At 42.7% G+C, this 13581-nt stretch overlaps 1 protein-coding gene across 2 annotated transcripts in view; it reads left to right on the forward strand.

Moving 5' to 3' along the window:
- Positions 1-13581, forward strand: part of LOC309862617 (uncharacterized protein) — a 39166-nt gene that overhangs the window by 21256 nt on the left and 4329 nt on the right. The window contains exons 3-8 of one of the 2 annotated variants that reach the window (XM_082726669.1): positions 2010-2132; positions 2739-2880; positions 2971-3043; positions 10208-10337; positions 11179-11303; positions 12628-12803. In XM_082726669.1, the coding sequence (XP_082582795.1) occupies positions 2116-2132; positions 2739-2880; positions 2971-3043; positions 10208-10337; positions 11179-11303; positions 12628-12803 (663 nt within the window). In that variant the 5' untranslated portion in view covers positions 2010-2115. Of the gene's footprint in view, positions 1-1649; positions 2133-2738; positions 2881-2970; positions 3044-10207; positions 10338-11178; positions 11304-12627; positions 12804-13581 lie in introns of those variants that run through there. The other variant, XM_082726670.1, reaches the window with a different exon arrangement.

The raw sequence follows: 13581 nt of genomic DNA on the forward strand, positions 1-13581 counted from the left end.
TGGTATAAAATTCTCAGTGTCTGAAGATTGTAAGAGGGAAAAATGTTAAGTATTTGTAAAGCATTAAAAACAGAGGATAAAACTGGAAAAGGGAGAGAGAGAGTGGGAGCTCTCTGCCGCTCACGGAGCTCCCAGGGGAGTGAGCCGGTTCGATGGTGGGAGCAAACGGGTCACACACAATAACTGAAAGCGAAAGCTGTTTATTAGCGCAAACCACACAAGCTAATACAAGACAGACAACTCTAGCGCATGGGCTAGGGAGAGGACCCAGGGTACTCCCGCCCGATCCCCTTCTCTGGAGCACACCGGTTGGGTGCATCGATCGAGAAGGTGACCGATCCCCTCCCTGGAGCACACCTTTTGGGTGCAACGACCGGGAGGATGAGCGAGAGTGTCCCAAGAGCACACTCTGACAAGCAGAGGGCCAGTGTTGCTTATATGCCAGTTCAGTCACTGCATCAAGGGCACTTGCGGTTAATCTGCGGTCTGCTGTACATGCGAGGCTGCTCGTCTGCTGCTGTTGATGTTGCTTGTAGCATGTACCCCATGTCCCGGTGGTCTATCTGCGGTCAGCTATAACATCCTGCATAACACCTTCTAGTTCATAACAGTTCTTGGAAGCCCTTTTGTCTGCTGAGAAGGTCTGCAAAAGTGGGGCCCATGCTCACAGGCCTCCCTCAGAGAGCACAAGTGCACTAGAGAAAATTTTATAACTTGGCAATTTTTATTATTATATCAACCTTGGGCAAATGACTCTGAAGTCTCATCTGAGATGGATATAATACCAATCTAGGAACATAACTCTGTAAATTCCCAAGCATTTAAAATAAAAAAAAAATAGGACGCCTGGGTGGCTCAGTTGGTTAAGCAGCTGCCTTTGGCTTGGGTCATGATCCCAGCGTCCTGGGATCGAGTCCCACATCGGGCTCCTTGCTCGGCAGGGAGCCTGCTTCTCCCTCTGCCTCTGCCTGCCACTCTTTCTGCCTGTGCTCACTCTTGCTCCTCTCTCTCTCTGACAAATAAATAAATAAAATCTTTAAAAAATAATAATAAAATAAAATAAAATTATTCTTTAAGTTCTTTCATGTAAAGTGTAGCTAAATAAGTAAAACACAGAGATTCTCCAAGAAAGAAAAAAAGTGGAATAAATAAAAGGACAAAACCTCCTATCCTCCCCTCAATGATTAATGATACAATAAAGATGAAAAAAGTGCATTTCACTATAATCCATTCTTCGTCTTGTACTCATTAATAGTTTGTCCTCCCCTTCACCTACTAACCATGCTTAACAATGGACTGGAGACTCGCTTTATAATACAGAGGGGAAAACAGCAACAGTGATTAAGTAGCCCCGCTCCTCCCTCCTTCATTTTGTTCTTCCTGTGATTAAGTAGCCCCGCTCCTCCCTCCTTCCTTTAGTTCTTCCTCTTACGCTTTCTCCTTCTTTTATTTACTAAAGAGGGAGAGTGAGTGAGAGAGAGTGTGAGAAGGCAGAGGGTCAGACTCCCCACCAAGCAGGGAGCCTAGTGTGGGACTCAATCCCGGGACTTGGGATCATGACCTGAGCTGAAGGCAGTTGCCCAACCAACTGAGCCACCCAGGCGCCATCAAACAATCTGTTTCAATAGGGCCAAGTGGATAAGCAGAATAAGGAGAATTCGAGCAATGAGCGCAGGGAGTAGCCCAGCTATGCTTTTCACAACAGTAAAGAGAAATTCTTTCATTACCCTGGGAGAGATTCTGCATCAAATTAGAGTCTTCAGGAGAGGAGAGGCAAAGAGAAAGCATTACCAAATCAACACTGTTTTGGTTAAAGGTGAAGTAATTCTCTGTTGAGGGAGCCCTTAAAAATTATTCCACCTAGGGCTAATTGAAGCTATTTGGCAAAACTAACTAAAAAAAAAAAAAAAAATAGACTACAAAAGTAAAGATGAAAAATTACCTCCTCCCAAAATATGGCACTAAGTAGTTCTGACCATAGCATGACCTTTCCCAATCTGTTTTTCTAGTGCATTGGAGTGGAAAAGTTGAATTCGTCAGAATTTCCTTCGGAGAGGGTGCTGTATTTGTACAGAAGACAAGCCTGTGGAACCTGTGTATGTTGGAAGCTCAGAAATGGAGAGCGTCTTCATGTGGGTAAAATGCCCTGTGTAGGACAGGGAGGTGGGTCTTGTGGTAGATTCAGAAAAGGAAGAGAAGGAGACAGAGAGGGGGTAGATGGAGGATAACAAAAGCCCGTGAGGTGACATCTCTTTAAGACTACCACCACCACTCCTCAGGCAGATCTACTGGAAAAAATCATGAAAGGCTTGAGGTGAGTGAGTTGAACGTGGTGAAGGGACAGATCTCCCGTCCAGGATCTCGTGGGGGCTGATCGGACATGCACCTGAAGGGAATGGAATGCCGAAGGCAGAGGAAAGCATGAGGAGTCGAGAGGACATGGGACCCACGCAGACGGTGATATTGGGGTTTGGACCAAGCTTAGCCAACTCTTTGAGGGGCCAGGGGCCCAAATGACATAGAGCTAACACATTACTTGTTTGTCAACTGAGAAAAGAGGCAGAGCAGAAATAAAACAAAAGTATTTATTTGGGGGGCTCAGAAATGCCATTCAGGGAGCACGGACATGGGTAGCAACCCAAATTGTGTGCTCCTAGGGAACAAAAAGCAGGGGTTTTAAAAGACCAAAGAGAGTGCTTCTATGAGTTGTTGACAAATAATTTTAATTGGTTGGACAGACAACTAACCTTGGCCAAACATAATGGGTTGCTAAGGCTGTCACGAAGCAAAGCAGCAAATCACAGGTGCTTGGGCTGTCTTTGGAATCTCTGCAGCTTGGACCAGTTCAGTAGTTCATGGCTCCGTCTGCTGAGGACACAAGTAAGGCTCACTTCCTTAATGGCCCCTTGACATGAGTGCCACCATTTCACTTTACCTTTCACAGTTTTATTTTGTGCTTTTGCTTTTCAGCTTATCGAGGCTGCTTTGAATGAAAGTGAAACCCCCAGTTTGATCTCAGACGAAACCATCATTTTAGAACCAGGTACACCCCTCACAGTTACTGCCAAACGGGAGACGTCTAGAGGACAAAGAGTGGACATGAGCTGTAAGAGCTTCAGAATTCAACCTGTGTCGCAGGGAAATTAAGGAGACTGCTGAGATAGTGATTACAGACTGGGATAGGGGAGTGAAAGGCGCAGTTTAAGAGAGAATATTTCAGACAAGAAGCCCAGCCATACCCAGTGTGCAGTAAGCTCCCCGGAATCCCGAAGTCCAAGAAACTCTTGATGACCTAGGAGGCTGGGGGTTGCTATCCCCCCTAGCCCTTATCCTACTTTACCTACCTAAAAAGGATTTTCAAAAGATTGATTGGCTTCTGCGGAGCTGGTGATCAGGCACATATAGGGAACTCCGGTCTAGGCTCCAGTTACTAAAGACAATTTGGAAGAAAACAAGGATAGGAGAGACAGCTTTGGAGTTCTAAGCAGAGCATGCCACTGACATAAAGGAAAAAAATGGCTATTAATGAAAGATGGGCTGGGTCCAGCCCTGGGAAGTGGCAGGGACTCAAAGGCAGCCACACATTTCTACTGGTGACAGAATGCTTGCTAGAGTTCGAGAGAAAATGGCTACAACTCGTATGCCAGTTTGGAGGCTATGCACTAATGGGAATTTGGAAAGGTCTCTACATACGTGTCAATATTCAAAGGACTTTTGCTATGAGAGATGGCAGGGAGCATAATTTGGAAAACAGGGCCAGTTGGAAGACATTGCTCTTATAGGGATTTAAGCAAAACATTTTTGTAAAGATCAAGTTCCAAGGATCTCTTTCCCTGCCCCACCCAGGATGAAACGGTATACCATTTCAGATTCGGAAGTAATACAGAGGGGACTCAATCCCCCTTGCTGCCCCTCGTCCCTCGTAGCTAATTACACATTCATGTAGAACCAATGGCTGTGTAACCAATAAATGGTGTACCCATATGTAAGTCCTTCACCTAAGAAACCCCATGCCTTGAAGATTTGATTCTTGGCTCTCTCTACATATTCAGCAAAGAGAACGCGTCCTTAATTCTGTTCTCTCCTCTGGCACTCTGTCCTAGCACCAGGATATTGCTTCCTTTGTACAGATCTCTGGCGGGAGCACAATTACTATCTTAGGTAAGGATTCCCTACTCTTGCTCCTGGACCCAAGCCATAAAGAGAGGGCATCCAGATAAAAATCAATATTTATGGCCTTAAAGGCCCAAATAACAACGTTCAATAAACATAAGCAATATGTAAGGTATAACGAGTCTTTCTCCAAGCTTCCAACACCTGAAAACATTAAAATCTGAGGAATACACCTAAAACAAAAGTGCAGGCTACAAAATACTCTAAAATAGTCCCAACTTGTGCCTGGCAAGTGTTTTGCTTGAATCCCAGCCTCTCTGATATTTTTCTGTCCTTGAAATAGTCTCAGGATCGTTTCCAAACAGTCCTCGCTATGGCAGGCCAGATGGAAAAAGGAAAAAAAAAAAAAAAGAAAGAAAAAGAAGAGAGGAGAAGAAGGAATTTGCCTTCATAATGTAGATTACAAAATCGAATCAGCTAAAGAGCAGTGATCTGAAAATGTCCTAACTTGCCTGACAGTTTTATCATGTAAAGGAAGTGACTAGGGGAATTGCTACTCTGTGGTGAACTCTGACCAACAGGGAGGAATTTGTTGTTGAAGTGGAAATAACAACACTTTCTGGAGAAGGTTATGTGTCACTCAGGATTGGAAATAGACAGCATGAAGGAACAGAGTCTCAGGGAAGCGCACAGTGGCTGTCTTCAAGTATTTGAAGAACATCCGCGTGGAAGAGAGACTCAGATTATTTTATTTCTCCCTAAGATGTAGAACTGGGGGTGGGGGGGGTGCGCCTGGGTGGCTCAGTGGGTTAAAGCCTCTGCCTTTGGCTCAGGTCATGATCCCGGGATCCTGGGATCGAGCCCTGAATCGGTCTCTCTGGTCAGCGGGGAGCCTGCTTCTTCCTCTCTCTCTCTGCGTGCCTCTCTGCCTACTTGTGATCTCTCTCTGTCAAATAAATAAATAAAATGTTTTTAAAAAGAAAAAAAAAAGAAGTAGAACTAGGTCCAGGGCACTTGGGGGGCTCCGTCGGCTGAGTGCCCCACTCTGGGTTTCAGCTCAGGTCATGATCTCCTGGGTCATGCCATCGAGCTCCATGTCCGTCTCTGTGCTCAGGGAAAGTTGCTTAAAGATTCTCTCCTTCTATGCTCCCCTCACTCTCTCTCAAATAAATAAATAAATCTTAAAAAAAAAAAAAAAAGGTAGAACTAGGTCTAATGAATAGAAACTACAGGGGAATAGATTTCAGCTGTTATAAAGAAATAAGTTTCAAATATACTCATTACTAATTAGAGATTTGATAACTATAATGATCAGAGCCACGTTTTGGGGTTTTGTTTTGGTTTTAATCTCATATTACACAAAAGTAGAGAAGATTATTATTAAGGGTGGGGAGTCCTGTGTTGCTAGGGGTGCTCTAAGCTATGGCTGGAAAGCCCCTTGGTCAGAATTGGTTCTGTGAGCACTGAGAAGAGTATCAGTTAGATATTGCTACAAAACAAACCACTCCAGAGTATACTGGCTTAAAACAAAACTAATTTAAATCTGGGGGGTCAGCGTTTTGAGCTAAATTAGTTGGACAATTCTCCTGATCTTGGCTTCATTCAGTCAACTGCTGGGTCAGTTGGGAACTGGGACATTGTCTGCTCAGACGTTGATCCTGGAGCTGGCTAGCTTCCCGCAGCAGAGAGGAAGGTCCCAGCAGAGCAAGACGAAGTGTGCTAAGCACTAGCATACCATCAAGTCACAAGGTCAACCAAGATTCAAGAAGTGGGGAAAGAGAATTCACCTCTTCACAGGAGGAGATAAAAAGTCATATTGAAAAGTGTTCAGGCACAGGGAGGAGTGAAGGATTGTAGTCATTTTCACTCTCTTGATAGAAAGTCACTCAAGGATGTTTAGCAGAAGAATAATGCAGTCGAATAAGCCTTGTAGAATGATCACCCTAACAGTATGTGAGAGCCATTGCTTTAACATCCCTCATATTATACCACAGAAGACACACACGTTCTAGACAGTCTTCACTTTCCATGGTTCCCTTATGCACAAAATTCAGTTACCCTGGGTTTAAGCTCAACAGCATCATTCGCCAATGCTCTGGCAGCAGATAACTATGCTCTAGTTATCACCTGATTATATAAGGTATCAACTCCATGCTTGTTCTTTAGTCCACAAATCTCTGTGTAAGTCACAGATGCCCATGACGATCACTGACCCGTTACATCACTGCCTTCAAAGTCTGTCAGTGATCCGTCACTGCTCATCTGTAATGCCGATCATATGCAGCCAGGAAAGCATGTGGTTGTGGAAGCTTCTCATCTCCCGGTAATAAACCCATGTGATACTTTACAAAAACAGATCATTGAAAGAGGGAACTGGCCAAGAAACATGAAAGTACCAGCCAAGAAACAAAAAGTGGTAAACTTCGATGTCAGATTCAAATGGAGCAGAAGGGGATCTCTAAAGAAATAGCTGACCACGAGCCTGGTGACATTACGTATGCAGCTAGAGGAACCGAGCAACGGCAAACTTGTAGCCATAAATGAAGAAAGTCGTTTTTTTGTTTTGTTTTGTTTTTTTAAAGATTTTATTTATTTTATTTGACAGACAGAGATTACAAGTAGGCAGAGAGGCAGGCAGAGAGAGAGAGGAGGAAGCAGGCTCCCTGCTGAGCAAAGAGCCCGATGTGGGGCTTGATCCCAGGACCCTGGGATCATGACCTGAGCCAAAGGCAGAGGCTTTAATCCACTGAGCCACCCAGGCACCCCAAGAAAGTCGTTTTGACGAAAAGGAAAAAGATGTCCCAGGGGAAATGACAACAGAAAAAAAAATATCTTTTACGTTAAGGCAATTCTCAGAGCTATTTTACAACACTGAAAGCACGAAGGTTAATATGTGGATCCCAACTTCAGAAAGAGTATAGGAATTAGCCAAAGTGGAGAAGTCGTTCACATCATAAATTGTACGATGAGAAGAAGGCAAGTGCTAGTCAAAATCCCTGTGATAAGTTTTTTATAAATCTAATATTCAACCTAAGGCTTTAAATTACAGTGGACTAAATATTAGTTTTACTGTTCTTTTTCATTTCCATTTCCATTTATAACCAACAGTGAGACAATTTTTAATGTTTTTCACAAAAGGTCACAGAACAGTTGTAATTCTTCCCATTGATTATTAAGAATGCTTGGCACAGGGGTGCCTGGGTGGCTCAGTGGGTTAAACCCTCTGCCTTCGGCTCAGGTCATGATCCCAGGGTCCTGGGATCAAGCCCCACATCGGGCTCTCTGCTTGGCGGGGAGCCTGCTTCCCTTCCTCTCTACCTACCTGTGATCTTTGTCTGTCAAATAAATAAATAAAATAAAATCTTTAAAAAAAAAAAAAAAAGAATGCTTGGTATGATTTCGGTCTGCATAATTATTTTTATGGTCCCATGGTAGTGTGCAAAGGGAAGATTGCCTGTTTAAGAAGGTTCCTTATCAGTTAATGATAAGTTCCTTATCAGTCAATCCAAGTTTGGAATTGTTTTGGGTGTAGTAACTCTGTAATTAATAAACAAAGAAAAACTTGGATGTTAGGAAAACAAACTTGAGTTTTAGTAATAAAATTATTTTTAATTAGCAGTAATCCCAAGGGTAGGAAAGGAATAAATGAAACAAGATGGGATCAGGAGGGAGACAAACCATAAGAGACTCAGTATCATAAAACAAACTAAGGGTTGCCTGGGGTGGGTGGGTAGGGAGAGGGTGGCTGGGTTATGGACATTGGGAAGGTATGTGCTAATGTGAGTGCTGTGAAGTGTGTAAACCTGATGATTCACAGACCTGTACCCCTGGGGCAAATAATACATTGTATGTTAATAAAAAAATGAAAAATTTAAAAAAAAAAAAAGGGGGTGCGCCTGGGTGGCTCAGTCTGTTAAACATCCTGCTCAGGTCACAACCTGCCAGTCATGAGACAGAGTCCTTCATTGGGCTCCATGCTCAGTGGGGAGTCGGCTTGAAATTCTCTCCCTCTGCTCCTCCCCCTATTCATGTGCGCGCTCTCTGTCTCTCTCTCTCTATCTAAAAATAAAGTAAATAAATATTTTTTAAAAATAATTTAAAAAAATATTTTTAAAAGTTTGAAGTGCTTTAAGACCTACTAAACTACTCTCAGAAGGAACACTGAGGATATGCTTTTCCCTAAACATTACTTCAGAGACCGTGGTAAGGACGCAAAATGAGCAACAAGCAGAACTTTATCAAGGATAAAAGCTTTCTGCTTCAAAATAAAAATCTGTTACGCCTCATCAAAAATGATAGCTTCCAATTCTTTGGAGGCTGCCAGTGCTTTGGGGAATGGGGGCTCACTACCAACCTTGGAACGAGCATCCTCTCTTTGTATTGGTCCCTCTGATCATCTGAACTAGAGGATTAAACAAAAACATCTCAAAACCAATTCTTCCATTACTCTTCTATGCCCTTATGGTCTGGTCCAAAAATGCCAGTTGTGAAAGCATTAAGGGTAGAGAGCAAACTGTGTGCCCAACAAACCAAGCTCATGCACCCCAAAAAAGGTTGAAAAAGATAAACGATTAAACCATAGCTCTCCTCCCTCCGCAATTAAACAGATAAAAATGAATATCTCTCTTTTTTGAGGAAAAGAAGAGACAGGGAAAGGACAAACATGGGCCTTGCATGTGTTACAGGTGTTTCTTCTGAGAGTCTCTTCATACTAAATTACCCTAGCAAACTAAATCTGGACCTGTTTTAAGGTCATAACTAAATGACCATATTTGGTTTTATTTTTTGTTTTTAAGATTTTATTTAGTTATTTGAAAGAGGAAGAGAGTGAAAGAGCACAAGCAGCGGGGAGCAGGAGAAGCAGAGGGAGAAGCAGACTCCTCGCCCAGCAGGGAGCCGGATGCAGGACTCCTAAGACCCCGGGATCATGACCTGAGCCGAAGGCAGATGCTTGACCATGGGAGCCATCCAGGCACCCCTATTTGTTTTTTGAACAAACAGCTACACCATGCCAGGCACTGTCCTGAGCACTTTGTGAATTTTCTCTCAGGGAATCATATCAACAATTCTTTCAGGTTTTCGTATTTATCTCTTCATAGATGTAGAAGTTGAGGCACAGCAAGGTTAAGTAACTTTCCCAGTATCACATAACAAGTAAGTAGCAAAACTGAAATTTGAACCCAGGTAGACTCGTCCCAGAGTCTGTGCTGTTTGTCACTGGACTATGACATATGATTGTTTCCACCCAAGGTTTAGTTTGCTGTGTTTTTATTTTACTTTTCCGATCCCTCCCACTGACTTGTTTGTTCTGCTGAAACTTGGAAAACATTATCATCTTCACCCCTCTATAAGAACTTGTACCTGATGGCAGATCTATGATTTTCATTCAGTTCAATGGTCTGTGACCTTTGGGTGAGATCGCATTCTACATAAGACATAAATGTGCCTTTGTTTCTTGAAGAAAGAGAGGATAATTTTTATAAACTGACGGTCTTTGAAGAAATAGTTATAATTGGGGTGCCTGGGTGGTAGAGTCGGTTGAGCTGGGGACTCTTGGTTTTAGCTCAGATCTGATGTCAGGGTATGGGGTTGAGCCGTCCATTGGGCTCCACGCTGAGCACAGAGTCTGCTTCAGCCTGACCCTAGCTGGATCCCACAACCCTGAGATCATGACCTGAGCTGAAACCAAGTGTCAGAGGATCAACCAACTGAGCTATCCAGGCACCTAATAAAGAAAATCTTAAAAGAAAAAAAAAAAAAGTTATACTCTCTCAGCTCTGGTGTTAATATGGACCAGGCTATGTGCTAAGCACATTAATGAGCAGTTTCTCCCAAGCGCCACACAGCTCTAGGAGGTAAGTACCATTATAATGTCCATTTTATATATTAGAAAACTAAGGTAGGGAGAGGCAGATCACGGGGACCTCTGCCTCCCCCTGCACTTCAGGCATGAGAAAGAGCCTGGACCTGGGTTCAGGAGTTCAGGGACCTGGGTTCAAGTCCTATTTCCGCCAATACCTCACTTTGCTGTCGTTGGGCCTCAGCTTTTTAGTTTAGGAAATGAACGCCATTCTCTGGGTCCTTCCTTCCACAGGTGGTGGTTATAAAGGCACAGAAGCGCTTCCAAAGTCGCAGTCTGCAGCCTTCGTTTTCACCCACAAAAGGCAGGGACCAGCAGAGGGGGCCGAGATGCCCTGGGTTTGGAGCACAGCCTGGAAGGGCAGGTGTGTAATCAGTTTGGAGTTTAAGAAGGGCCCTGCTCATCTACCCCTGGCAGGAATTTAGGACCCTCAGCCTTGAGTCTTGACTTTACAGACGCTACATTTGGAAGTGAGGAATCCTTGGACTAGAGGAGGCATGAACCTGGGTTCCCACACCCACTCACATGGGCAAATCACTTTCCTTTTGGGGTCCCAGTGCTTTTGAGCTGTAAGGGAAGAGTTGAGAGCTTGAATCCTAAGTCTGGCTCCCAGGATTCCTAAAGCTTCCACCGTACATCTGAAAGGAGGAGCAACAAACTGACTTTCTGTTCTTCATCTGTCTGTGGTTCTAAATTATACAAGTAACGTGGGCGTTTGACAAGAGCCTCTTCCTAAGACAAAAGGCTGAGTGGGAACTACCCATTTCCTACCCCAGGGCCTGGTCTGTTTTAGCCTGGTCTGGGACAATCTTTCCAGATGGAAAGATGGAGCAGAGTATTAGCTTGGAGGAGAGTATTAGCAGACTGTGACTTCTGAAGAGCTTCTGTGCTACTAAAAGATGGAGGAGAGTATTAGCTTGGAGAGTAGACTCTTTAGATCGGTGGACAAACTAAGACCTGGCCCACCTGAGTGGTTTTCACATGTTTTAATGACTGAGAAAAAATGAAAAGGATACCATTTTGTGACATGTGAAAATGATAGGAAACTGAAATTTCAGTATCCATAAATGAAATATTTGGGGGAATACACACACACACACACGAAGAGGTTAAGTAACTTGTTCAAAGGGAAAGAGCCAATAGATGTAGAGCATGGACTTGAAGCCAAATTTCTCTGAATTTGAAGACCATTGTTTTGTCCACAGCCTAGGTCATTCTGTGTCATTTTCCACAATGGGTTACTTCCTTACAAGAACCGTCAAAGAAAGAGCTTGGGGAACAACAGAAGCCAGGTGCTGCTTTACAAATAAAATTCTTCCCCTGAAAAATGGTAAGCCACACAGTGACTAACCACTGATAAATAAATACTAGAAAACAAAATTTAAATGGAAGTTTTAAAATCAAACTGTAATGCAGCATCCCTTCAAAGGCGTAATTGTCACTAATATTTCCTACCTCTTCCAGAGCATTTCTCAGAAAAGACATACACTTTACAAGCCCCTGACCTGAGTCCTCCTCAACGCACTTAACAGTCCTGAATTTTCCAAAATAGTTTTTCAGAACCTAGACTGTTTCCACAGTGTTCAATGGCCCCATGGGTGTTCAATACTACACTGTTTTCATTGTCTCTACTTTTCTCTATTTCCCATTATCAGTGAATGAAGAGAACACTTCAGGAAATAGGCCCTATATCCTTTCAAGCATAATGTCCTTGAAAAGAGATAAAAAGAGAAAGCCAAAGGAAAGAGTGTATGTTAAATGGATTTTAAACACTATCCCTGATGTTTTTTTCAAGATGGATTGAATAATTTATAATTTAGAGGCCATTCTACATGTCTGTTTGTAATTTGCCTATTTTGTTGTAAATAATTTAAATGATTTTCTATATTTATGTCTTTCTTTTTCTAAGTTATCTTACTTATTATTATTATTTTCTTCAGGATCCCCGTGCTCCCAAGTAATTATCTTTGTCTCATTGTGGAGGGATGTGGGGGAGACAAGGGTTGCTATTTCATTTTTTTTTTCTCTTCAGTTACAAGTTACTTTCCTCCTCTTCCTCTCTCCCTCCCCCCAAAAAGAGTGGTAAATTTTGAAAAGTAAAAGCTTCATTTGTTTTGGAAGAGTTTGTTTGGTTATGAACTTTTAACACAAACTTTACCTGTTCCATTAGGAATTTATCAAAATACACTCAGGAAAATAAAAAAGAAAAACAACACACGTGATTTAAAATGGGATGTTTTATTATATTTCACATTAACCATAAGGTATCTATTTATTAATTCAGCAATCCTTAATTCTCAAATTTTCCTCAAGAATAACTCCTTTGTCTTTCTCCCCTACTCCAACCATGGCCTCATGTTTTTTTTAATATTTTGAATATTCAACAAAATACTTTTTTTTTCTATACAGAGAAAAACATCTTTATTACTATTATAACAATAAAGGGGCATAGGTAATTAAACTAGGAAATATCTTCCTCTCCATTAATATTACTTTTAGAAATTCCACATCGGCCATTAGATAACCAAAAGTAGCAATACTAAAGCCACTTTTCAAGAAGACTATACATTCGGTTGCAATATTTCTGTTTTCCTGACAACCTGCCAGCATTCAAAATACATTTTTAAGTAATAAAGAATTTCCTCCATTTTTAGGTGTTGGGCATGTTACCCGAAACTGCATTCCTCTCCTGCAGTCAAGGCAAAAGTCACAAGCAAGCCGAAGAACAGGAAAGGGAAGGGTATACTTGCAACATGCAAAGGAGGACACTGGGTATTTCCCTAAACAGCGTCTCCTTGGACAACAAAACTGGTTAAGTGTGGAGCTAAGGGTGCGTACATATACATGAGGGATCTTGAGCAAGGGGGAGGTCAGCATGGAATTGGGGCATCATCAACTCTCTGGCTCCCGCTGGTCTGGTATCTGATGCTCACAGGAGGTTCAGTCCTGCAAAATTAACTCAAGAATGTGTGTCCGCTCGGTCTTGACCTTTGAACTAGCACTGAGAGTTTTACTCTTGATTTATTGTCCCTGATAGGATTAGATTATCTCCTGGCCTGATAGCGGCTGCTTGTTCTCACCTTTTCTTGCTCTTTTAGAATTGTTGACTACTGAATCATTGCAGGTCTAGTCTGCAATTTCAACCTGTCCCAGGAAGTTCTGCAAGAAATGTGCTTGGGGCGAGGAGTGCCGGTCAGACATAGACCACAAGATGGGGGATGGGGGCTCAAATGACTTTTCTTATGTCAGAAAGCTATGTGTCATCTTTCTTTTTTTTTTTTTTTTAAGATTTTATTTATTTATTTGACAGAGAGAGATCACAAGTAGGCAGAGAGGCAAGCAGAGAGAGAGAGAAGGAAGCAGGCTCCCCGCCGAGCAGAGAGCCCGATGTGGGACTCTATCCCAGGACCCTGAGATCATGACCTGAGCCGAAGGCAGCGGCTTAACCCACTGAGCCACCCAGGCGCCCCTATGTGTCATCTTTCTTTTTCTGGGGTCCCCTGACTCTTTCTGCCTACAGACAGAGAGATGTAAATGCTGACCATGTAGTTTTCCCCTCAAAGCCATGGGTCAAGCCTGCACAGAGGATAGAGAAAGAATGAAGCATT

This window comes from Mustela nivalis (assembly GCF_964662115.1).
Source record: "Mustela nivalis genome assembly, chromosome: 4".
In the NCBI taxonomy this organism is placed as follows: Eukaryota; Metazoa; Chordata; class Mammalia; order Carnivora; family Mustelidae; genus Mustela; species Mustela nivalis.